Consider the following 26,942-nt stretch of genomic DNA (forward strand, 5'->3'; position numbering starts at 1 on the left):
AAAAATTAAATCATATAGTGCATGTGGTCTTTGATACGCAGGACATAGTGCATATTTTGCAACATAAGATATTATATAAACAAGCACCAAATTACACATGCTAATATCGCTACTCAACTACTACACAAATATACTAATACTGCACAAGCACAAGGCCGCAAGATAAGCGCCAGCATTTGATTCATTTTTAGGAATGTCGACAAACAATTACTTTTGCAGGACTAGTGGATGAGGCAACTTTGGAAAACAGGAATGACACCTCCTCTCGCGTGATCAGAAGCATTTTGTCAACTGCAAAAATATACAGTTAAAAACACTAAAGCGCTACCCACTGGGCACAGATGTCACGTCAACATCTATTCCACATAGGTTCAATGTAATTTCATTGATTCAACCAGTGCCCCCAGTGGGTAAAGAATTAAAGGATTTTTAAGACGTGACAGTGTGAAGTATAGCATCAAGACAGAGCACCAGCCAAGCTTTTTCAAACTAGTTGACAAAAATGACACACAATATCAAATTGGAATTCTGAAACACATAATTGATTATTTTGTTAAAACACCAAGAGATACTACCATTGACCAGAAAGGAATGAATTACAGTAACAAGCTCTAGATCTTACATAGTTAACTATCCATATGCATAAATGTTGGTTTGGGTAAGACTACTGCATTCAAATATGGAAGATATTAATACAGCATTTGAACTGATTATTAATGCATCGCTTCAATCAAACATGATTGAGAGTGAGTCATTGGAACAGAAACATTTGGCTTTTTAACCTAAAATAAGACTTGGAATGTCAACTTTTTTATATTAAAGCACAGTGATATATCAAAGTAGTTTTGTTAACGGAAGATATTTGGTCCATTGCTTCTGAAAGACGGAAGAGAAGATTTGATGATATTATCTCTCTCACATGATCACGTCAAACCTACATAATCTAAAACGGATGTTAAAACTCAAATGTGTCAAACGTGGTTATTGCCATGATTAGTTGTGGTTAGTTAATAAATTACATGCAAACAGTGTATCCATTTCTGTACAATAAAAACAATGTAAAAAATATAAATTTGTTTTGTATCATTGTTTCAGCTGAACAGTTCAGTTTCGAAACCAGTGGCAGGCAGTGTTTTAGTCATAGATATAACAATGCAATGTTAAATTCTACAGCACAATAAACAAACTGTACACTGAAGTAATTTCACCAAGAAGCTTTCCATGGCTGTGTACCAGAGTGATATTATATGGTGTTAACGTGATTGTTACCTTGTAAACATGTATACATGATTAGATGAAGGTAGCATGATTGCAGCCAAAACGGCAATGTATTTCAGGTATCCTATTCTATATCCAAACCCTATGTCTAAACCGTCAATTTAACATCCAAAATGTTGGACTGAGATGATTGTTAACATGTTATTAACCTGTATTGTAAAAAAAACGACTTGAACCTATGTATTTTACAGTTACTAAGCATGCAGTTAATGTATTAAGTGTTTCTCTAATCTCTGTGTTGTATTGAAAGCATTGGTAGCATACATTTTGTATCACACACATGAACATGCAATAAATGCTTTCAGCAGACAAGGGTTTTTATGAGACAAAAAAAATAGCATTCTAAACCGCATCAACCCCCCCCCCTGTATTTAAACATTCCCCACCCACCCCAAAGCAGCGAGCGATGGTGGCCTTTCCCTTTTCGGCGTCAGTTCTCCCCCCACCCCTGTTTCAGTTTTTCCTTATGTCAGCGTAGACCACTGGCTCCATCTTGTGGAATGAGTTGGGGTTCTTGGTGCCCGAGTGATCCAACTGGGCGTATATCACCGGCCCCTGTTGTGATGAGCAGATGGATGGGTGGGGAGATATGGCAAAGGGGAAGAAGGAAAACAGTGTTAGTAACCATACTTGTTTCACTGGTTTAACTGTCAAGTTCAAATGGCCATGGGAAACGTAAACAGCTGTGTTATTTAAGTGGGGACAACTGCAGATAACAATGTCAAATAACAAAGACATATCAAAGCAGTGTTGTTAATGGAAGATAATTTGGCCCATTGCTTCTGAATGAAGCCAGATAAAGATAAAAGCCTGTAACAATGCCAGATTGTTGCGCAAAAGAAAACATGTTTTTTCTCCCATCGAGCACAGCTTGGGACTACATCTGGGCTGTGTGAGTGTGTAGAAGAAGAGGGCACCATTTTCTTCTTGTCATCTTCAGGGTGTCATTTCTACCGACCACTGGGATCAAAGAATCACACACACACAAAAACTCAAAACATAGATAGGGCGAAAAACACCACACATACAACAGCCAAGTACAGTACAGCTTCATGTTTTGACTGACAGAGAAATGTGGTGGCGTTATCCTAGCCACCACAGATGTGACCTAACACGTCTCTTAATGTAATGAGCGAGAGGCACATTTCAAGACTGTCCCTCACAAGATCAACAAACTAAACCAGTCGACCGCAAACAAAAGCCTCTCAGACACACAAAAATGAAAGGTTCTCCTTTTCCTAGACATAGGCCTACAATAGTGTTTGATAACGTCATCAGAGGACTCCCATGAATTTTCATAAGCAATGCATGACACCTTCATAGGCACTACATGAACATCTATACATGCTTATGTTACCTCGCCTCAGCTTTGCAAAACAGGATGCTGTGACACTCCAGCCAGTTGTTGACATAAGCATTTAGGGCTTAACCAGAATAATAGTGATCTCACGCATGACGTCATTCAGTGGTCACCAATCCTGGTCCAGGAGAGCTACAGGATGTGTAGATTTTTGTTTCAGTCCAGCACCAAAACACCTGATTCCATTCATCAAGGTCTTGATGATTTGTTGGATCAGTTGATCACTTCTGGGCTAGAACAAAAGCCTGCTCCAGGCCCAGGGTTGGTGACCACTGATTTATTAAGTCTGTAGAGCAAGGGTATCCACTTCCAGTACTCGATGGCAACAATGTCTATGGGTCTCTCCCTTAGACTTAAAGGGACATTACACTCCAATGTTTGTCAGATGTTTTCAGACCTCAAAAGTTGTCTAACATCAAGATGAGTCCACATCCCATGCCATTGGTTTTGCATATCCAGCTATGCTTCAACCCCAAATGGATGGGAAAGACAAGTACCGCAAATCTGGAACTTTAATGGCAATTATTTTTGTTAGAGGCATATAGCTGGACCTACACAACAGATTGTCTGGGACATAGACTAATCTCAACGTTAGACTACTTTCGGGGGTGAAAAAACGTGACAAACTTGGATTTGAGTGTAATGGCCCTTTAAATGGATATTGGCAATGAGGCTCTTTATCTACTTCCCCAGAGTCAGATGAACTTGTGGATACCATGTTATGTATCTGTGTCCAGTATGAAGGAAGTTAGAGGTAGTTCCGTGAGCCAATGCTAACTAGCATTAGCGCAATGACTGAAAGTCTATGGGTATCTGCTAGTATGCTAGGGAGTGTCAACCTGGGTCTCATTCAGTAGGTTGAAATGTCAACATTTTGTTACAATGTTCCCATTCCGAACACAACCCTGATTTCCAAAAAAAGAAAGACGAAAAACTAAAAAGGTAGACAACCAGACACTAAATCCGTCAAAGAGATCAACTTTAAATCCTGTTCCAGCGTTTCAAAATCAGTCCTCGGGACCCCAAGGGGTGCACGTTTTGTTTTTCGCCCCAGCCACACAACTGATTCAAATGATCTAAATTTGATGATTAGTTGACTATTTGAATCAGCTGTGGACGTGGTTTGGGAAACCCTGGCCTATGCTGTAGTAGCTAGGTACTAGTCTGTTTTTGTTCTCTTGTCAACTACTTATGGAATAGTCATGCAAAATGTTGACTTGACAATGACAGCAATGGAGTTGGCAGGAGCACAAATAGATCTGGGAAAAGGCTAATGCTGTTGTGCATCTCAGCTCTAGTTAATTATTAGATCTCTCTTCCCCTGTTCGTGTCCCCTGGGAGACAGTGGGTGTAGATGGTTGGTTTGAGTCACTCACTGTAGCGCCTACCTGGACCGGGGCGGAGGGGCTGCTACACCTGGAGCCCTCCAAGCTGGATTCGTGCTTCTTCCCCCCCGGGCGTGTGGCGTGGGAGCTCACACTCGCCACTGAAGTGCAGCTAGATTGTGCACCGGGGGAGGGGTTTACGAATCGGAGGTTTGTTTTTTGCAGTTCAGGAAGCGTTGGCGCACAGAGAAATGGGCGACATGGACACATACAGTAAGACACAGGAGAAGACATGGTAGACAGATACAAATGAGAGATGGGCAGATTCCACATGAGTTATGCTGCACATTTTGAGATGACTGCTCCAAGTGGCTGGGAGGAGAGGTTGGCAGGAGTGACATACATGAGCAGATGCACTGTACTGGAAGATTAACAAGGCATGGATCTGTATGGGAACAAGGAGCTGATGCTTATAAATACAGTTGATCAGTTACTGCAGCTTTCCAAAAGACTAAGAAACAGCATTAACGTAACAAAATACAGACTTAAAAACAGTTACTATATCTAATAGACTGTGTGTGACAATCAATTGGCCAATAAGAGAAGAAATAAAGTGGATTAGGGAAAAACAACATTCTCCACCCCAATGAGATAACGATGTGATCACCCACTTGAAAGATTAGTGTTGTATGTTAGTCATACCAATGTCAATCAGTGGTCCAATAAACTCACATATTTTTTGGTCTCTTGGTTGTTTAACATTTTTTTTATAAAAAGTCATATTGTCAATGTAATACTATCTTATATTGTTCTTGTACATAACTGTTCTGTACTTAAGTCATGTATTTGATGTTTTATGCAACAGTAAATGGGGATCCTAATAAACAAAACTGAAGCGCAAACGTGGCACTCCCCGGAAGCAAATGTTGGCTCTGGTCAATAGTAGCGTACTATATTCCATTCTACCTGATAATTAAATGAGTCCCTGATTCAAAGGGAACAATGATAAAATGTAGTGGAATTTGCTTCAAAGTCCAGAGTTGAGTTTGAGGGATAGAGGATCAGGTCCCCCCTGTAATATTACTTATTGTTGTCTAAATGTAAAAACTGATCCTAGACTAGCTATCTTACTCAATACACTTTATGAATATGGGCCTAGGTCTCCAAAATATAAATTAATAGATTTTTAAAAATGTGATAGAAATTAAACTTAAAACTGTGAGCATTTAGTTTGTGAGATTTTAAGAGCATGTGTCCAGTGACTTCATAAAGTATTCACACCCCTTGACTTTCGCCAAATTTGGATGTGTTAAAGCCTGAATTTAACATTGATTAAATTGAGATTGTGTCACTGGCCTACACATAATACCCCATGCCAAAGTGGAATTGTGAAATGTCTTGAGCCAAAGCAAGCCTAAATAAATCCAGGAGTAAACATTAGCTTATTGAGTAATAATAAGTTGCATGGAAACCGTGTTTAACTCATCTCTCTACCCTCTACCCCACACATACAGATGATTTTAAGGTCCCTCAGCTGAGCTGTACATTTCAAACACAGATTCAACGACAAAGACCAGGGAGGATTTCCCTCCAAAATTATTTCAACATCACCACTTTATTTTAAGATTGTGAAATGTCAGAATAATAATTGAGAATTATTTATTTAAGCTTTGTCTTTCATCACATTCCCACTGGGTCAGAAGTTTACATACACTCAATAAGTATTTGGTAGCAATTGCCTTAATTTTTAAACTTGGGTCAAACTTTTGGGTAGCCTTCCACAAGCTTCCCACAATAAGTTGGGTGAATTTTGGCCCATTCCTCCTGACAGAGCTGGTGTAACTGAGTCAGGTTTGTAGGCCTCCTTGCTCGCACACGCTTTTTCAGTTCTGCCCACAAATTTTCTATAGGATTGAGGTCAGGGCTTTGTGATGTCCACTCCAATACCTTGACATTTGGAAGACCCATTTGTGACCAAGCTTTAACTGATGTCTTGAGATGTTGCTTTAACATATGCACATCATTTTCTCTCCTCATGATGCTATCGATTTTGTGAAGTGCACCAGTTCCTCCTGCAGCAAATGCAACATGATGCTGCCAACCCCCATTCTTCAGAGTTGGGATGGTGTTCTTCGGCTTGCAAGCCTCCCTCTTTTTCCTCCAAACATAACGATGGTCATTATGGCCAAACAGTTCTATTTTTGTTTCATCAGACCAGAGGACAATTTCTTTTCTGAGGTCTTGGCTGATTTCTTTTCATTTTCCCATGATGTCAAGTAAAGGGGCACTGAGTTTGAAGGTAGGCCTTGAAATACATCCACAGGTACACCTCCAATTGACTCAAATGATGTCAATTAGCCTATCAGAAGCTTCTAAAGCCATGACATTTTTGGAATTTTCCAAGCTATTTAAAAGGCACAGTCAACTTAGTGTATGTGTAAACTTCTGACCCACTGGAATTGTGATGCAGTGAATTATAAGTGAAATAATCTGTCTGTAAACAATTGTTGGGAAAATTACTTGTGTCTTGCACAAAGTAGATGTCCAAACCAAATTGCCAAAACTATAGTTTGTTAACAAGAAATTTGTGGAGTGGTTGAAAAACAAGTTAATGACTGCAACCTAAGTGTATGTGAACTTCCGACTTCAACTGTATATACTGGAGTTGATTACCAAGAGGACATTGAATGCTCCTGAGTGGCCTATTTACAGTTTTGGATTAAAAATGGCAAATCTTGAATATGGCTGTCTAGCTATGGTCAACAACCAACTTGATAATTTAAGAATTTTAAAAAGAATGTGCAAATATTGTACAATCCAGGTGTGCAAAGCTCTTAAAGACCCAGAAAAACTCCGCTGTAATCCCAGCCAAAGGAGATTCTAACATGTTTTGATGTGAATACTTATGTAAATTTAATTGAACAAATTTGCGAACATGTCTAAAAACATGTTTTCACTTTGCATTATGGGGTATTGTGTGTAGATGTGTGAGAAATAGGGCTGTTCACTACAAAAAAAACAAAACAAAAAAAATTTGTTTAACCGAGTCTGTTCTCTCGACCAATTGATTGGTCAAAATTTTTAAGAGTGTATTTCTCAATATTTTTTATTTATTTCACCATATATATATATATATATATATATATATATTTGTGTCCTTATTTTTAATCGCAGTGCTTAAAGCATCAGACAAGCTCAGTAGTCTACATATATATATATATGACACGCCCTGTTTGAATATAATCAACTATATGTAGACTACTGAGCTTGTCTGATGCTTTAAGCACTGCGATTAAAAATAAGGACACAAATTACTAAAGAGGGTAGCAGAGATTAATATAGCCTGTTCCCGACGCTCCTGAAGTTGCCGGTAATAGGCTACACCATCTGTTGGCAACCTTTTCCATTTGGGAAGTAAATCGGACCATTTCTACTGATCTGTTATCAGTTATGATTTGCACATTTTCATGTTACAGTTTAAATTTATAATAAAGTCTTCATATCTCAAAATCATTGTCATGTGTTTAATCAAAATACTATCTAAATGACAATACAAATCTAAAAGTAACTTCTATTGCCAGCATGTAAAAATAGCCTACATAAAGCCAACAAATAAAAACATTGCAGCCTGCAGCTATAAAATATCATGATAAAAATAAATATCCTATAAATCACATTGGCTTTGCATGGCCTGTCTGCAAGAAACTTGAAACATTGTATCAACTATCAACTTGGTCCGGGCAAATGCTCATGCTAGCAAACTTGCAAAAAGAAAATATTCTGGGCCCTCACTCCAGTGATCTCGGGACAGACACAGATGTAGGCTATTTGAGCAAGGGATAAGTAATCAGGCAGGCCTATTTTATGACGTTTCCACCAGATCAAAGCATTACATTTTTGTGGTTATTGCAAGGAAGATAGCTGGAAAGATTTTACAAATAGGCTACATTGAGGAAATATTGTCAGCTCCACAGTGATGGTGAGTTAAGATAATCAGAAATCCCAAAATGGGCACATCCCAAAATGGGCACATTTATAAGCCTACATTTGTGCGCAGGGCAGGTAGCCTAGGCCTACTTCTATGCGTAATCAGGTGTGTCTCCTTACTCAAGATTGACAGGAGCGCTCCAAACGAAAGACAATTAATAAATTGACAACTCGTAAATTGTCACGTCCTGACCATAGAAAGCCTGTATTTTCTATGGTAGAGTAGGTCAGGGCGTGACTAGGGGTTTTAGTCTAGTTTATTATTTCTATGTTGGGGTTTGTGTATGACTCCCAATTAGAAGCAGCTGGTAATTGTTGTCTCTAATTGGGGATCATACTTAAGTTGCATTTTTCCACCTGTGGGTTATGGGATATTGTTTATGTTTAGTTGCCTGTTAGCACTGCATTGTTAGTCATGTTTCGTTTATTCTTTATTGTTTTGTTTTTTCTAAGTTTCACTGTCTAAATAAATATGTGAAACTCTACATACGCTGCCCCATGGCCCGTCTCTACTAACGAACATGACATAAATGAAATAAACCAAGTTTAGCCTAGGTTGTGCGCTTTCACTCCTACAATGACAACGGCAAACCAGTAATAATAATAATAAATTGAATGCATTAACAGACACTAACGTACCCAAACACAGTGCAGATGAGAAATTGAGAATTTACAATAAATGTACTACTGGTAATACTGGTGCGCCATCCGAGGCCTCCACAATGGATTAGTCCACTCAGACAGGCGTGAATCAGACAGGTGTCTCATGTCCCATAGCTGTTTTTACATATATTTGCTACTGCTCGACTAAAATGTATCTTGGTCGACCAAACCATCGACCAGTTGACTAAATGGGGTCAGCCCTAGTAAGAAACGCCCGAATTTAATCCATTTTGAATTCAGGCTGTAACACAACAAATGTGGAATAAGTCAAGGGGTATGAATATTTTCTGAAGGCAATGTATATTGTTCAGAAGGTAGCGTTAGAGGAAACAGGAGAGCCATATGACAGTGAAACAGAATAGGAAGGGGTTAGTGGTCAGTAATGGATGAGTGACATGTGAGTGGCAGACAACGACATGAACGTTAGATGACAAGCCAAGCTTAACGGCGCACCTATTTTTAAATAATCCGTCATTGTGGGCATTGACAGACAGATCTTGGAAAGCAAAATCTCTGGTCTTTTGACGTGCGACATCGTTGTCAATTGAGTTGTGCGACACTCTCAAATTGAGTCTAGAAGATGGATAGTTTATTTAACACTTGCAATCAAAACTCTGTTTGAATATAATGTGATATGAAAAAAAATATCACACCTTGGTGTTTTATACCCATTAAATCATTGCATCTATCTTAAGGGTGTTTTCATAATTGTACTATTCCGTTAGTCAGCACCCCTACTTATTTGGGTGTGCGTCAAATCGTGCTTAATATTAGGCCTTGGTCAAGAAAAACCTTGTAACTAATCATGTGAATCAGAGCGAAGAGAGAGCAGTGTCTACGCTTGTCATTTAGCCACCCTCTAACACCTTCTTGTCAGAGATAGCATGACTTCCTCCACTCAGGTCTCTAATGGTAAACCTGGAGTACCCATTTGAGCTAAGCAGATCTGACACCTACTAGGTCAGTAAGTAATTCATCATGGTTATAGGGCATTTACAAGTGCCGCTGGTACAGTCTAATCCCACATAGCCAACACACACACTGGAAAATCCAGTCGCGTCTTTGAGTTTTAATGAATAAATAATAATAACAACATATGCCATTAAGCAGGCACTTTTATCCAAAGCGACTTACAGTCAAGCGCGCATACATTTTTTTACGTAGTGGTGGACCCGGGAATCTAACCCGCTATCTTGATGTTGCAAGCTCCATGCTCTACCATTGAACGTTATTTCCAACACAAAATGTTTTCATAGAAAACATGTTATTTTCTATTCCAAGAGAGAAGACACATGTGACAATCGCAGCCATTGTAACTCAACACCCATAACCCATGCAGTGGAGTTTGGGCTAAGTGTTAAGGACTGATGACTAAGAACGTTAGTGTGCGTGTGTCAGTTGGTGACTCAGAGACATGCCAGGGGGGAGGTCAGGAAGAAGAGAGATTCAGGCAGGCCCCACAACCAAAGAAGCCATGAAAACATTTGTTGAAAGTAGAGCTCCATTCACTGCAAGTGTTGCTTTCAGAAAAAGACAACTATGAACATCTGATACGTAATTTCTGAGATGCAGTTCCTTTTGATTGACCTCATCAAGAGCCATTAACTGCATGCAGTAAACTGTTTTTTGACAGAGCCGAGTAGTCTTTGCACACAAAACATATCACAACAATAGAACGGTTTCCGGGGTGATTTCATTTGTTTCATCAAATACTTAATATTGCATTTATTGATGCCCCCTAAAATACTCTACAGATACTGATGGTCAGGTGTAATGATTGATACTGACCAAAGTCCAGATATTAAAGTTATCTACTACCCTGATGGTTATACAAGGGAGGATGCCTTACCCTTCGTATTCATGACTGGTTTGATGCCTCTTGATGATCAGGCAGGTAACAACAGCGATGAGAATGAGCCCGATGACAGCGCCACACACGGCGCTCACTATGACAGCCGTGCTGTTCTGAGGGAGAGACTCTGCAAAACAAGGCAACGTAAGCATTGAAAGATAATTGTAATGTTGTATGACAAGTCACAGCTGTGCCAATACTGCCAGTTCAATGTTTGAGGCATTATATCAGTGTTAAAATGCTTAATCTCTTGTATGAGTGTTTCTTAACCCCTGGTTATTAAGATATTGTTAATCGCTCAGTTGGCAGTTTTTATTCCAAGTCATCCTTCAATGTGAGAGAGCATGGTCACTTCCTACTGAAAATTTACTTGAGTGTTGCTGTACTGTTGTGAATCCATTTGCAAGTTTACCTTTGATGACGACTTTGAGCTGTGTCTGAGCGGCGGTGACAGATATGTCAGGCGGGTTAATCACGGCACACGAGTAGGTGCCGTTGTCGTTGAACTGCGCCTCAATTAAATGGACAGAGGCGTCTTTTTTGTTCAGATCTCCCGCCCATTTCACCCTGTCTTTGAATTGAGCCACGCTCCCTGGGTAGTGCTTGCCAGAAGTGTAATAGAAAATCTAAAAAATAAATAAATAAATAAAGACATTAGAAAAAAACGATATAAGAATGACTTAAGAGAAAATATATCGTTGAAGAATTGCACACAATGTAAGTGTCCGAAATGGCAACCTATTCCCCTTATAGTGCACTACTTTTGACGGTGCCCATGGGGCTCTGGTCAGAAGTATTATACTAGGCTATATAGGGAATAGTGTGCCATTTGGGACATAGTCATTGGCTAAGGACTCATAATAGAAATGGGAAAGACAAGCAAACAGGTTTAACCATTGTAAGCTTTTGGCTTACCTACATCACTGGGCACTTTTGCCAAGCAACAGCAAATCTTCCCCTGATACTCTGTATTATGTTCGTATCTGCTACTGTACCAAACTGATGGCTGATTTTGTTTAGCGTGTACATGACAGGCGGATATCCTCAATAAGTCAATTTGTTTAAAAGATGGGACAGATAGCTGTGTGGACTCGTGTGGGTGTCGGTGACTCCCTCTCCAACTGAACACTGTTACGAGGCCGAATAAAAGTGCATCATTACGAGCAAGATGAGCCAGCTAGCTAGATCTCTAGGGGAGGGAAATGGGAATAGGGGTAAAAGTTCTGCTTCTTCCTGCCATTTCCATACAAATCCCAGCAATGCAAAAAATACATTGCCTTCAGTGATTATTCACACCTCCTGACTTTTTCCACATTTTGTTGTGTTAAATTAAAAATGGGATTTTTCTTTTTTTGTCAACAATCTACACAAAATACTCTGTAATGTCAAAGTGGAAGAAACATTTTTCTTTACAAATGTTAGAATTTGTGAAGTATTCAAACCTGTAAGTCAATATATATATTTTTATTTTATTTTATCACCTATGGCAGCAATTACAGCTGTGAGTCTTTTTAGATATGCCTCTAAGAACTTTGCACACCTGGATTGTACAATATTTGCACATTATTCTTTCAATTCTTCAAGCTCTGTCAAGTTGGTTGTTGATCATAGTTCGAAAGCCATTTTCAGGTCTTGCCATAGATTTTCAAGCCAATTAGGTCAAAACTGTAACTATGCCACTCAGGAACATATAATGTAATCTTGGTAAGCATCTCCCGTGTATATTTGGCCTTCTGGTTTTGGTTATTGTTCTGCTGAAAGGTGAATGCCTCCCAGTGTCTGTCGGAAAGCAGACAACCAGGATTTTGCCTGTGCTTAGCTCTATTACATTTATTTTTATCCTAAAAAAACTCCCTAGTCCTTGCCAATGACAAGATGCATGAACATATGAAGAGAGGAACTCAGTTATGTGTTTTCCCCAAACAACGCTTTGTATTCAGGACATTCAGTTAATTTCTTAGACACATCTTTACTTTAGTGCTTTATTGAAAACAGGGTGGATGTTTTGGATATTTTAAAATCTGTACAGGTGTCCTCTCTCTCTCTCTCCCCCTCTCTCTCTCTCTCTCTCCCCCTCTCCCTGAGCCCTAGGACCATGCCTCAGGACTACCTGACATGATGATTCCTTGCTGTCCCCAGTCCACCTGGCCGTGCTGCTCCAGTTTCAACGGTTCTGCCTTATTATTATTGGCCCATGCTGGTCATTTATGAACATTTTGGCCATGTTCTGTTATAATCTCTACCCGGCACAGCCAGAAGAGGACTGGCCACCCCACATAGCCTGGTTCCTCTCTAGGTTTTGGCCTTTCTAGGGAGTTTTTCCTAACCACCGTGCTTCTACACCTGCATTGCTTGCTGTTTGGGGTTTTAGGCTGGGTTTCTGTACAGCACTTTGAGATATCAGCTGATGTACGAAGGGCTATATAAATAAATTTGATTTGATCTTATCACAGCCATTAAACTCTGTAAAGGTTTTAAAAGACACCATTGGCCTAATGGTGAAATTCCTGAGCGGTTTCTTTCCTTTCCGGCAACTGAGATAGGAAGGACACCTGTATCTTTGTAGTGGACGGGGTGTATTGATACAACATCCAAAGAGTTATTGATAACTTCACCATGCTCAAAGGGATATTCTAGGTCTGCTTTTTTCTATTTTCTTTTACCCATCTACCGGCTACGAATGTTTATTGCATTGTTTTATTTCTGCCTTTTCTATTCCAGACATTCTGAAATTCACTAAAGCATATCATGTATGTAACTTATGAGGCATTAGACAACCTCCCTGGTCTTTGTGGTTGAATCTGTTAGAAATTCACTGCTCAACCTTACAGATAATTGCATGTGGGGTACAGAGATGAGGTAGTCATTCAAAAATCATGTTGAACACTGTTATTGCACACAGAGTGTGCAAATGTTTGCTCCTGGACTTATTTAGGCTTGTCATAACAAAGGGGTTGAATACTTAGTGACTCAAAACATTTCAGCTTTTCATTTTTAATTCATTGGTAAAATAATACCTAAAAACTTAATTCCACTTTGACATTATGGAGTATTGTGTGTGTGGTCCAGTGACAAAATCTCAATTGAATACAATCAAGTTAAAAAGATATGACTTTCAAAATACAGAAATACAAAAAGTTACATCTCTTTTAAACTTTATTGCTGACATGAAACACATTTGGGACTATATCAACAACAGACTAATGAAACAAATACCAAATGATTGTTTTTGGGTTAAGTTGGGAGAAACATGAACTGGAAGGAGGCAGATGGCCAGGAAGAAGTTGCCTATAACATAACGCAACCCTCCTCAAGCTAATGTCCTTCCATTGGACCAGTCACAAACACACGCATAAATACTCCCTAGGTCTTTTCTGTGGCAGTGGGCCTTGTAAGAGGAAAAATGTTGTGCTCAAACACTCCTTGTGGAAGATCTGAGAGAAACTTCTTGGGAGTTGTTCATAGACCCAGAGAAAGTAATCACTCACGGAAACAGCGCTTCCGGGGTCGGATCCTGTTGGACGAAACGACCAGGTGACTGTGGCTGCGCTGCTGATCACTTCCCTGGACTTGAAGGAACACTTGAGGATCCCCGTGGTGCCATTCTCAACGAGCACCTCCGCCGGGGCATACAACTCTATGGCCGCTGTTAGATTTGTACCTGTTGATAAAGAACCAACATTTAGTTTGTTGCTTAATGTATTGAAAGTTGAAAAACCGGGAGGGCATTGGGGCTATATAATAGAGGTCGACTGATTATGATTGTTCAACGCCGATACTGATTATTGGAGGACCAAAAAAAGCCGATACCGATTAAATCAGCCAATTGTATTTATTTGTAATAATGACAATTACAACAATACTGAATGAACACTTATTTTAACTTAATATAATACATCAATAAAATCAATGTAGCCTCAAATAAATAATGAAACCTGTTCAATTTGGTTTAAATAATGCAAAAACAAAGTGTTGGAGAAGAAAGTAAAAGTGCAATATGTGCCATGTAAAAAAGCTCATGTTTAAGTTTCTTGCTCAGAACATATGAAAGCTGGTGGTTACTTTAAACATGAGTCTTAAATATTCCCAGGTAAGATGTTTTAGGTTGTAGTTATTATAGGAATTATAGGACTAGTTCTCTCTATACCATTTGTATTTCATATACCTTTGACTATTGGATGTTCTTATATGGACTTTAGTATTGCCAGTGTAACAGTATAGCTTCCGTCCCTCTCCTCGCCCCTACCTGGGCTCGAACCAAGAACACATTGAAAACAGCCACCCGTGAAACATTGTTCCGTATTTTATCTAACGAGTGCCATCCATAAGTCTAAATATTCCTGTTAAATTGCACAACCTTCAATGTTATGTCATAATTACGCAAAATTCGGGCAAATTAGTTCGCAACGAGCCAGACGGCCCAAACTGTTGCATACACCCTGACTATGCGTGCAATGAACGCAAGAGAAGTGACACAATTTCCCTAGTTTAATATTGCCTGCTAACCTGGATTTCTTTTAACTAAATATGCAGGTTTAAAAATATACACTTCTGTGTATTGATTTTAAGAAAGGCATTGATGTTTATGGCAATGATTATGCTTTTTTCGCAAATGCCCTTTTGTTAAATCATCCCCCGTTTGGCGAAGTTGGCTGTCTTTGTTAGGAAGAAATAGTCTTCACACAGTTCGCAACGAGCCAGGCGGCCCAAACTGCTGCATACACCCTGACTATGCGGGCACAGAACGCAAGAGAAATGACATAATTTCCCGAGTTAAAAGAAATTCATGTTTGCAGGCAATATTAACTAAATATGCAGGTTTAAAAATATATACACTTGTGTATTGATTTTAAGAAAGGCGTTGATGTTTATGGTTAGGTACACATTGGTGCAACGACAGTGCTATTTTCATGAATGCGCTTGTTTAATTACCAGTTTGGCGAAGTACGCTATGATTCAATGATAAATTAACAGGCACCGCATCGATTATATGCAACGCAGGACAAGCTAGATAAACTAGTAATATCATTAACCATGTGTAGTTAACTAGTGATTATGTTAAGATTTATAAAAAACAATCAGATACGTTTAATGCTAGCTTAGCACCTTACCTTGGCCCCTTGCTGCACTCGCATAACAGGTAGTCAGCCTGCCACGCAGTCTCCTCGTGGAGTGCAATGTAATCGGCCATGATCAGTGTAAAAAAAAAAAATGCAGATTACAATTGATATGGGAATTGGCCCTAATTAAATCGGTCGACCTCTACTATATAGCCACTTAAATGTATAGCTTACATCAAAGCCTTGATGCTTTATAGTTGCAAGGCTTAAGACATGTTCAGCTATCAGAAAATAAGGAAAGCCACATTTCCAATTAAATCAAATTTTATTGGTCACATACACATGGTCAGCAGAAGTTATTGCGAGTGTAGCGAAATGCTTGTGCTTCTCGTTCCGACAGTGCTGTAATCTAACAGTTCCACAACAACTACCTAATACACACACATCTAAGTAAAAGGGATGGAATAAGAATATAAATACACGGATGAGCGACGACTGAGCGGCATAGGCAAGATGCAATAGAGGGTATAAAATACAGTATATACATAAGAGAAAAGTAGTGTAAGATATGTAAACATTATTAAAGTGACCAGTGATCCATTTATTAAAGTGGCCAGTGATTTAATGTCTGTATGTAGGCAGCAGCCTCTGTGTTAGTGATGGTTGTTTAACAGTCTGATGGCCCTGAAATAGAAGCTGTTTTTCAGTCTCTCGGCCCCAGCTTTGATGCACCTGTACTGACCTTGCCTTGTGGATGGTAGCGGGGTGTATAGGCAGTGGCTCAGGTGGTTGTTACCCTTGATGATCTTTTTGGCCTTCCTGTGACGTCGGGTGCTGTAGGTGTCCTGGAGGGCAGGTAGTTTGCCCCCGGTGATGTGTTGCGCAGAACACACCACTTTCTGGAGAGCCTTGTGGTTGTGGGTGGTGCAGTTGTCGTACCAGGCCGGTGATACAGCCCGACAGGATGCCTTCGATTGTGCATCTGTAGAAGTTTGTGTGGGTTTTGGGTGACAAGCCAAATTTCTTCAGCCTCCTGAGGTTGAAGAGGCGCTATTACGCCTTCATCACACTGTCTGTGTGGGTGGACCATTTCGGTTTGTCCGTGATGTGTACGCCGAGGAACTTAACTTTCCGCCTTCTCCACTGCGGTTCTGTTGATGTGGATAGGGGGGGTGCTCCCTCTGCTGTTTCATGAAGTCCACGATCATCTCCTTTGTTTTGTTGACATTGAGTGAGAGGTTATTTTCCTGATACCACACTGAGTGCCCTCACCTCCTCCCTGTAGGTGGGCTTGTCGTTGTTGCTTATCAAGCCCACTACTGTTGTGTCGTCTGCAAACTTGATGATTGAGTTGGAGGCGTGCATGGCAACGCAGTCATGGGTGAACAGAGAGTACAGGAGGGGACTGACCACGCACCCTTGTGGGTTCCCAGTGTTGAGGATCAGCTAAGATGTTGTTTCCTTCCTTCACCAGGTAGCGGGCGGCCCGTCAGAAAGTCCAGGACCCAGTTGCACAGGGCAGGGTTGAGACCCAGGGCCTTAGGCTTAATGATGAGCTTGGAGGGTACTATGGTGTTGAATGCTGAGCTGTAGTCAATGAAAAGCATTCTTACATAGGTATTCCTCTTGTCCAGATGGGATAGGGCAGTGTGCAGTGTGATGGCGATTGCATTGTCTGTGGACGTATTGGGGCGGTAAGCAAATTGAAGTGGGTCTAGGGTGACAGGTAAGGTGGAGGTAATATGATCTTTGAATAGTCTCTCAAAGCACTTCATGATGACAGAAGTGAGTGCTACGGGGCATTAAGTTCAGTCATTAAGTTCAGTTATCCTTGACTTCTTGGGTACAGGAACAATGGTGGCCATCGAGAAGCATGTGGGGACAGCAGACTGGGATAGGGAGAGATTGAATATGTCCGTAAACACACCAGCCAGCTCGTCTGCACATGCTCTGAGGACACGGCTAGGGATGGCGTCTGGGCCGGCAGCCTTGCGAGGGTTAACACTTTTAAACATCTTACTCACGTCGACCACGGTGAAGAAGAGGCCCGCAGTCCTTGGTTGTGGGCCACGTCGATGGCACTGTATTATACTCAGTGGGCAAAGAAGCTGTTTAGTTTATCTGGAATCAAGACATCGGTGTCCGTGACTGGTTTTCTTTTTGTAGTCAGTGACTGCCTGTAGACCCTGCCACATACATTTTTTATTTATTTCACCTTTATTTAACCAGGTAGGCAAGTTGAGAACAAGTTCTCATTTACAATTGCGACCTGGACAAGATAAAGCAAAGCAGTTCGACACATACAACGACACAGAGTTACACATGGAGCAAAACAAACATACAGTCAATAATACAGTATAAACAAGTCTATATACGATGTGAGCAAATGAGGTGAGATAAGGGAGGTAAAGGCAAAAAAAGGCCATGGTGGCAAAGTAAATACAATATAGCAAGTAAAACACTGGAATGGTAGATTTGCAATGAAAGAATGTGCAAAGTAGAAATAAAAATATTGGGGTGCAAAGGAGCAAAATAAATAAATTAAATACAGTAGGGAAAGAGGTAGTTGTTTGGGCTAAAACATAGGTGGGCTATGTACAGGTGCAGTAATCTGTGAGCTGCTCTGACAGTTGGTGCTTAAAGCTAGTGAGGGAGATAAGTGTTTCCAGTTTCAGTGCTTTTTGTAGTTCGTTCCAGTCATTGGCAGCAGAGAACTGGAAGGAGAGGCGGCCAAAGAAAGAATTGGTTTTGGGGGTGACTAGAGAGGATGCTATGGTGACCAGCGAGCTGAGATAAGGGGGGACTTTACCTAGCAGGGTCTTGTAGATGACATGGAGCCAGAGGGTTTGGCGACGAGTATGAAGCGAGGGCCAGCCAACGAGAGCGTACAGGTCGCAATGGTGGGTAGTATATGGGGCTTTGGTGACAAAACGGATTGCACTGTGATAGACTGCATCCAATTTGTTGAGTAGGGTATTGGAGGCTATTTTGTAAATGACATCGCCAAAGTCGAGGATTGGTAGGATGGTCAGTTTTACAAGGGTATGTTTGGCAGCATGAGTGAAGGATGCTTTGTTGCGAAATAGGAAGCCAATTCTAGATTTAACTTTGGATTGGAGATATTTGATATGGGTCTGGAAGGAGAGTTTACAGTCTAACCAGACACCTAAGTATTTGTAGTTGTCCACGTATTCTAAATCAGAGCCATCCAGAGTAGTGATGTTGGACAGGCGGGTAGGAGCGGGTAGCGATCGGTTGAAGAGCATGCATTTAGTTTTACTTGTATTTAAGAGCAATTGGAGGCCACAGAAGGAGAGTTGTATGGCATTGAAGCTTGCCTGGAGGGTTGTTAACACAGTGTCCAAAGAAGGGCCAGAAGTATACAGAATGGTGTTGTCTGCTTAGAGGTGGATCAGGGACTCACCAGCAGCAAGAGCGACCTCATTGATGTATACAGAGAAGAGAGTCGGTCCAAGAATTGAACCCTGTGGCACCCCCATAGAGACTGCCAGAGGTCCGGACAGCAGACCCTCCGATTTGACACACTGAACTCTATCAGAGAAGTAGTTGGTGAACCAGGAGAGGCAATCATTTGAGAAACCAAGGCTGTCGAGTCTGCCGATGAGGATGTGGTGATTGACAGAGTCGAAAGCCTTGGCCAGATCAATGAACACGGCTGCACAGTAATGTTTCTTATCGATGGCGGTTAAGATATCGTTTAGAACCTTGAGTGTGGCTGAGGTGCACCCATGACCAGCTCTGAAACCAGATTGCATAGCAGAGAAGGTATGGTGAGATTCGAAATGATCGGTAATCTGTTTGTTGACTTGGCTTTCGAAGACCTTAGAAAGGCATGGTAGGATAGATATAGGTCTGTAGCAGTTTGGGTCAAGAGTGTCCCCCCATTTGAAGAGGGGGATGACCGCAGCTGCTTTCCAATCTTTGGGGATCTCAGACGACACGAAAGAGAGGTTGAACAGGCTAGTAATAGGGGTGGCAACAATTTCGGCAGGTAATTTTAGAAAGAAAGGGTCCAGATTGTCTAGCCCGGCTGATTTGTAGGGGTCCAGATTTTGCAGCTCTTTCAGAACATCAGCTGAACGGATTTGGGAGAAGGAGAAATGGGGAAGGCTTGGGCGAGTTGCTGTGGGGGGTGCAGTGCTGTTGACCGGGGTAGGAGTAGCCAGGTGGAAAGCATGGCCAGCCGTAGAAAAATGCTTATTGAAATTCTCAATTATGGTGGATTTATCAGTGGTGACAGTGTTTCCTATCTTCAGTGCAGTGGGCAGCTGGGAGGAGGTGTTCTTATTCTCCATGGACTTTACAGTGTCCCAGAACTTTTTTGAGTTAGTGTTGCAGGAAGCACATTTCTGCTTGAAAAAGCTAGCCTTGGCTTTTCTAACTGCCTGTGTATAATGGTTTCTAGCTTCCCTGAACAGCTGCATATCACGGGGGCTGTTCGATGCTAATGCAGAACGCCATAGGATGTTTTTGTGTTGGTTAAGGGCAGTCAGGTCTGGGGAGAAACAAGGGCTATATCTGTTCCTGGTTCTAAATTTCTTGAATGGGGTATGTTTATTTAAGATGGTTAGGAAGGCATTTTTAAAAAATTAATAAGGCCAGGTCGATTAGAAAGGCCTGCTCGCTGAAGTGTTTCAGGGAGCGTTTGACAGTGATGAGTGGAGGTCGTTTGACCGCTGACCCATTACGGATGCAGGCAATGAGGCAGTGATCGCTGAGATCTTGGTTGAAGACAGCAGAGGTGTATTTAGAGGGCAAGTTGGTTAGGATGATATCTATGAGGGTGCCCGTGTTTAAGGCTTTGGGGAGGTACCTGGTAGGTTCATTGATAATTTGTGTGAGATTGAGAGCATCAAGTTTAGATTGTAGGATGGCTGGGGTGTTAAGCATGTTCCAGTTTAGGTCACCTAGCAGCACGAGCTCTGAAGATAGATGGGGGGCAATCAGTTCACATATGGTGTCTAGAGCACAACTGGGGGCAGAGGGTGGTCTATAGCAGACTGCAACGGTGAGAGACTTTTAGAGAGGTGGATTTTTAAAAGTAGAAGTTCAAATTGTTTGGGTACAGACCTGGATAGTAGGACAGAACTCTGCAGGCTATCTTTGCAGTAGATTGCAACACCGCCCCCTTTGGCAGTTCTATCTTGTCTGAAAAGGTTGTAGTTTGGAATTAAAATTTCAGAATTTTTGGTAGTCTTCCTAAGCCAGGATTCAGACACAGCTAGAACATCCGGGTTGGCAGAGTGTGCTAAAGCAGTGAATAGAACAAACTTAGGGAGGAGGCTTCTAATGTTAACATGCATGAAACCAAGGCTATTACGGTTACAGAAGTTGTCAAAAGAGAGCGCCTGGGGAATAGGAGTGGAGCAAGGCACTGTAGGGCCTGGATTCACCTCTACATCGCCAGAGGAGGAGTAGAATAAGGGTGCGGCTGAAAGCAATAAGAATTGGTCGTCTAGAACGTCTGGAACAGAGAGTAAAAGAAGGTTTCTGGGGGCGATAAAATAACATCAAGGTATAATGTACAGACAAAGGTATGGTAGGATGTGAATACAGTGGAGGTAAACCTAGGTATTGAGTGATGAAGAGAGAGATATTGTCTCTAGAAACATCATTGAAACCAGGAGATGTCATTGCATGTGTGGGTGGTGGAACTAATAAGTTGGATAAGGTATGGTGAGCAGGACTAGAGGCTCTACAGTGAAATAAGCCAATAAACACTAACCAGAACAGCAATGGACAAGGCATATTGACATTAAGGAGAGGCATGCTTAGTAGAGTGTTCAAAAGGGTCCAGAGTGGAGAGGTTGGTTGGGGGTCACGGTGATCCAGACAGCCAGCCAGGCCATCGATAGCAAGCTAGCATAGGATGGACGTCTGTTATTAGCCACCTCTTGCGCTCCGTCAGTAGATTAGTGGGGTTCCGTGTGGTAGAGGGGACCAATCCAAATCACACAACAACAACAAAAATAAAAACAATAGATATAGCTAGAGGCCCAGAAGAAGAAAAAAATAACAATAACAATAAAAATAAATTGTCCGATTATCTATTCAGATAGCAGCCGATAAGACAGCTTATGGCTAGCAGGCCGCAGATGGGCGCCCAGGCAACATCGCGACGGAGGAACCAGATGGATAACTCCTTCGGGTAGACAACGTCGGCAGTTCAGCCGTGAAGGCTCGGCGGGGCTCCGCGCAGGCAGCAAAACGGGTCCGTACAGGTGACCGCAGCCCAGGAGCGATTGATGGAACTCCTCAGCTGGCTAGCTCCGGAACAACCGATGCTCGCTCCGGAATCGACGAAAACTCCAACTAGCTTCCGATTAGCTTCTGGCCAGTTTCCGGCCAGCTCCTGACCCAGCTTGTGATTAGCTTCTGGATTAGCTCCTGGCTAGCTTCTGGCTAGTTTCTGGCTAGCTTCTTGGATGATTTCAGACTTGAGGTAAATAATACTTTTTTATAAATATAAATTGGTGAGGCGGGTTGTAGGAGAGTGTTTTGGGGATGAGTTTATGTAAAATTTAAATAAAAATGTATGAAAAAAGTTGTGTATATATATATATATGGGACACGACAAGACGAGGACAAATGACGTCTGAACTGCTATGCCATCTTGGTAAGAAAAAATAAAAATACATATCGTGTCTGAGGAGGGCCTTGTATGCATCGCGGAAGTTCGAGTAGCAGTGATCCAGTGTATTGCTCGCATGAGAGCTACAATCAATATGCTGATAGAATTTAGGTAGCCTTGTTCTCAAATCTGCTTTGTTAAATTCCCCGGCTACAATAAATGCAAGCCTCAGGATATATGGTTTAAAGTTTGCATCAAGTCCAGTGAAGTTCTTTGAGGGCTGTTGTGGTATCGGCTTGAGGGAGGATATACACAGCTGTGACAATAACCGACGAGAATTCTCTTGGGAAATAATATGGTCGACATTTGATTATGAGGATTTCTAGGTCAGGTGAACAAAAGGACATCAGTTCCTGTGTGTTGTTACGATTCGTGAGTTGTTAATCATGAAGCATACACCCCAGCCCTTCTTCCCAGAGAGAGATGTTTATTTCTGTTGGCGCGACATTTGCTTCTTAATCTATGTTGTTAACTAGATTGGCATAGGTAAATTCAGGTTGGTTATCAGAGTTCTGTACCTATTTGGCAAAATCTTCTCCATTTAGAAAGAGCCAGGTCAGGGAGGAAGGCATGCAGTGTGACAAAAACATGCTGACAGCATAGAATGCAATAATAAAACAGGTGGACCCTTTCCCTTAAAGCCTTTGAATTTCAACCCAAAACAGACTGGGCAAGCAACACACAAATGGAAACCAAGTCCACTGGAAGCAATATAATTGTTGTATCTCAAAAGTGTAGTAGACCACAAATGATGCGCTACAATAATCATGTCTCAGATTTTATAACTTCTTATAAAAAATTAAATGAGCTAAGTAAAATATGTTTAACTTGCTGTACACTGACTATGAATCCGTCATATTTAGCCAATAAGTTGGTCAATTCTTACACATCATGACAAAACAATAGATTCAGAAATGTTTAGTTATTATGTGAACAACACGTGACACGTTTCACAACAACAGGCGCTTCCTCGCGTCTTTGTGTATTTTGATATTCTTTGGTTTTATGTTAGGTAGCTAGGTTAGCATTCCTAGCTAGCTACCATCAAACTAAGCTAACCAGACCCTAAATCAAGAATGTAACTAGCTAGCCAACTGGCACTCTATAGTTCATAGATACATCCCACACACCTTGATTTGAAATACGACTATCGTACCAAGTCACGCACAACTAGCTAACTATCGTCTATTTAGCTAGCCAGTTAACTAATGCATAATTTGCTAGCGGCTAGTTAGCATGCAAACTACTATAGCTACTGGCTAGCTAACAACTATAGCGATCATGTTATTAGCTTCTTTTAAAGGGTATACAGTAAGTTACTTACCGAAAAAGAGACATAACGTTATTCCATATAGTAAAACACAATTGCACGCGAGGTTTCTCCTCCTTAGCTCCATAATTTAGAACGCATCAATATCTCCCCCTCCCTGTTTTTTGGTCCAACATTAGCCAACGTTCAGCTGCTCAATGCACCCTCCTCCTGTGTGTAAAAAAAAAAAAATCACACAGGAAAACGCACTAGCATGACTGGAAAGACGATGACATATAATGTGCACTCGATTTATCTCACGCGGAGCACCAGACGGTAAAGTTGCTTTAAAATCCCATGCACCAAAGTGGAAACACCACAGTCGCACGTGATCTGAAGTAAATAGAGTTCACCTTCTCCCACATTGATTATTGGCAGTCATCTCAGTTCCAATGATGAAACTATGTAATCATTAATTAATTACAGTTAAAGAAAATCAAGTTCGAGAACATGGAAGAAGTTCGACATTACATAATTTTCCTGACGTGTTAAATGAAATCTCTGGTAAAACTGCCATCCTGTGGGGACAAATGCATTACATCCATCCAGTTTTCAGTGGCCTCAACAAGCCTGCCGCGATCGAGGCACCTCTGGAATCTTACATAGATATACTGTATATGCAGTGGCGATTTTAGCATGTAAATCATGGTGACGCAAACTCAAAACTACTACACAACACTAAACAAATCAATAATTGCACTATAACGGTGACAAACAGTCAGCCACTACTGATTCCTTCCAAACCACTCATTGTTGAATTTTCGATTTCAAACTTTTTGTGTAATGTTTATGTACCATGATACATTTCAAAAGTGCTGAACAAATCGTTATATTGACAACGTCCATCCTAGCTCACTAATTTCTTAATCGAAATTACAGATTGTCTCTTATCCGTTCGTCGTTGGCTTATTCCATAGTTTGAACATCTCAATTGTCAGTAGAAACTACATTTGTTTAAGCAAGTCCGCCATATCAGCTATGTTTGCGAAAAAAAAGGCAGTAAATGAGGCTGAATTAACTGGTACCTGTCACGCCCTGACCTTAGAGATCCTTATTATTCTCTATGTTTGGTTAGGTCAGGGTGGGACTCGGGTGGGAAAGTCTATGTTTTCCATTTCTTTGTTTTGGCCGAGTGTGGATCTCTAATTGGGGATCATATATAAGTTGTCATTTTCCTTTTGCGTTTTGTGGGATCTTGTTTTCTGTTTAGTGTCTGTACCTGACAGAACTGTGCGTGGTCGTTTTAACTTTTGTTATTTTGTTTGAGTGTTTAAAAAAATAAATAATAATTCATGAACACTTTCCACGCTGCGCTTTGGTCCTCTCCTTTCAACGAAAGCCGTTACAGAAGATCCCACCACCAAAGGACCAAGCAGCGTGGCCAGGAGGAGCAGGGATCCTGGGCCCGGGAGAAAAGAGAGTGGAGGACATCCTGGACCTGGGAGGAGGTCATGGCAGGGGACAAGACCCTGCTATGGAAGCAGGCGGAGGCAGCGAGTGAGGAACGGCGATGATACGAGGAGTCAAGACAACGACGGAAGCCCGAGAGACAGCTCAACAACAAAAAATGTGGGGGCACCCAGGAAGATTGGCGGAGTCAGGGTTTAGACCTGAGCCAAGTCCCTGTGCTTACCGTGGGAAGCGTGTGACAGGTCAGGCACCGTGTTATGTGGTGAAGCGCACAGTGTCTCCAGTGCTCATTCACAGCCCGGTGCACTCTGTTCCAGCTCCCCGCAGTTGCCGTGCTAGAGTGGGCATTCAGCCAGGACGGATTGTGCCGGCTCAGCGCTCCTGGTCTCCGGGGCGTCTCTTCGGCCCAGGATATCCTGCGCCAGCTCTACGCACGGTATCCCCAGTTCGCCAGCACAACCCAGTGCGGCCTGTTCCAGCTCACCGCACTTGCCGGGCTACAGGGGGTATTCAGCCAGGACGCGCTGTGGCAGCTCCACGTACCAGGCTTCCAGTATGTCTCCTCAGTCCGGTGACACCTGTTCCGGCTCCACATATGAAGCGTCCAGTGATGATCCATGGCCCGAAGTCCCCAGTGATGAGCCATGGCCCGAAGCCCACAGCGACAATCTCCGGCACGAAGCACCCAGCGACGGCCCAAGGCACGAAGCCCCGCAGCGACAATCCCCAGCACGAAGCCCCCAGCAACGGTCCCAGGCACGAAGCCCCGCAGCGACAATCCCCGGCACGAAGCCCCCAGCAACGGTCCCAGGCACGAAGCCCCCAGCGACGGTCCCCGGCACGATTTCCCCAGCGACGGTCCCCGGCACGACGCCCGCAGCAACGGTCCCCGGCACGGAGCCCGCAGAGGCGGTCCCCGGCCCGGAGCCCCCAGCGACGGTCCCCGGCACGGAGCCCGCAGAGACGGTCCCCGGCCCGGAGCCCCCAGCGACGGTCCCCGGCACGGAGCCCGCAGCAACGGTCCCTGGCCCGGAGCCCGCAGCGACGGTCCCCAGTACGTCTCCTCAGTCCGGTGAGACCTGTTCCGGCTCCACATACGAAGCCTCCAGTGATGATCCATGGCCCCGGCACGACGCCCCCAGCGACGGTCCCCGGCACAAAGCCCCCAGCGACAGTCCCCGGTCCGGAGCCCCCAGCGACGGTCTACAGTCCAGAGGCCCATGCGACGATCCCTGCACCAGAGGCGCCACCGAAGTGGGGGAGCATCAAACGGTGCGGGGTCTGCATCCCGCACCGGCGGCTCCACCGAGAGTAGATGCCCGACACGGACACGCACCTTAGAGGTCCTTATTATTCTCTGTTTGGTTAGGTCAGGGTGGGACTCAGGTGGGAAAGTCTATGTTTTATATTTCTTTGTTTTGGCTGAGTGTGGTTCCCAATCAGAGGCAGCTGTCTATCTTTGTCTCTGATTGGGGATCATATATAAGTTGTCATTTTGTGGGATCTTGTTTTCTGTTTAGTGTCTGTACCTGACTGAACTGTGCGTGTTCGTTTTCACTTTTGTTATTTTGTTTGAGTGTATTTTTTGAAAATAAAAATCATGAACACTCCCTCTGATCTCAAGACACAGAGAACGATTGGTTCTAGTTTACAGGAACAGACAGTAAATTTCAGCACCATATGTACAGGGCGGCTTGTACCACTGAGGATGTGGAAAAGTGATAGTGCTTGTGTGTGGTTGTCCTATAGGAGGAAGCAGAGTGCCGTTAATATCAGGAATAACATACAATAATTACAGTGCCTTGCAAAAGTATTTATCCTCTTTGCATTTTTTACTATTTTGTTGCATTACAACCTGTAATTTATTTGGATTTCATGTAATGGACATACACAAAATAGTCAAAATTGGTGAAGTGAAATTAAATAACTTGTTTAAAAAATGGCAAAAAATAAATAAAAATGGAAAAGTGGTGTGTGCATATGTGTTCACCCCCTTTGCTATGAAGCCCCTAAATAAGATCTGGTGCAAACAATTTCCTTCAGAAG

General features: G+C 42.2%; 2 protein-coding genes across 3 annotated transcripts; one reads left to right on the forward strand and one right to left on the reverse strand.

Annotated features, from left to right (window-relative positions):
- Positions 1 to 23,796, reverse strand: LOC135538950 (myelin protein zero-like protein 1). Of its 2 annotated transcripts, none has more exons than XM_064964823.1 (6): positions 23,502 to 23,796; positions 13,954 to 14,126; positions 10,878 to 11,091; positions 10,463 to 10,592; positions 4,015 to 4,135; positions 1 to 1,833 (listed from the first exon to the last, which is right to left on the reverse strand). In XM_064964823.1, exons 1-6 carry the CDS (start codon positions 23,572 to 23,574, stop codon positions 1,732 to 1,734), a joined length of 813 nt encoding a protein of 270 aa, XP_064820895.1. In that variant the 5' UTR covers positions 23,575 to 23,796; the 3' UTR covers positions 1 to 1,731. The 2 variants fall into 2 exon arrangements, with proteins under 2 accessions (XP_064820895.1, XP_064820896.1); XM_064964824.1 differs by having other exon boundaries at positions 4,027 to 4,135; positions 23,502 to 23,791.
- Positions 23,797 to 25,451: 1,655 nt separating this feature from the next.
- On the forward strand, positions 25,452 to 26,237 carry LOC135538949 (uncharacterized). Its single transcript, XM_064964822.1, has one exon. The coding sequence runs from the start codon at positions 25,452 to 25,454 to the stop codon at positions 26,235 to 26,237; it is 786 nt and encodes a 261-aa protein (XP_064820894.1).
- The last annotated feature ends 705 nt before the right edge of the window (positions 26,238 to 26,942 follow it).

This window comes from Oncorhynchus masou, unplaced genomic scaffold (genome assembly GCF_036934945.1).
Source record: "Oncorhynchus masou masou isolate Uvic2021 unplaced genomic scaffold, UVic_Omas_1.1 unplaced_scaffold_27___fragment_2___debris, whole genome shotgun sequence".
Classification (NCBI taxonomy): domain Eukaryota; kingdom Metazoa; phylum Chordata; class Actinopteri; order Salmoniformes; family Salmonidae; genus Oncorhynchus; species Oncorhynchus masou.

Excerpts from the sequence above, each read along its gene's own strand:
- LOC135538950 (XM_064964823.1), bottom strand. The coding sequence starts at position 23,574 with ATGGAGCTAAGGAGGAGAAACCTCGCGTGCAATTGTGTTTTACTATAT. Across the intron at positions 11,092-13,953 it reads ACCCCGGAAGCGCTGTTTCC|ATTTTCTATTACACTTCTGG; the intron begins GTGAGTGATTAC and ends TTTATTTTTTAG. Across the intron at positions 1,834-4,014 it reads CGGTCCAGGTAGGCGCTACA|GGGCCGGTGATATACGCCCA; the intron begins GTGAGTGACTCA and ends TCATCACAACAG.
- LOC135538949 (XM_064964822.1), top strand. The coding sequence starts at position 25,452 with ATGTCTCCTCAGTCCGGTGACACCTGTTCCGGCTCCACATATGAAGCG.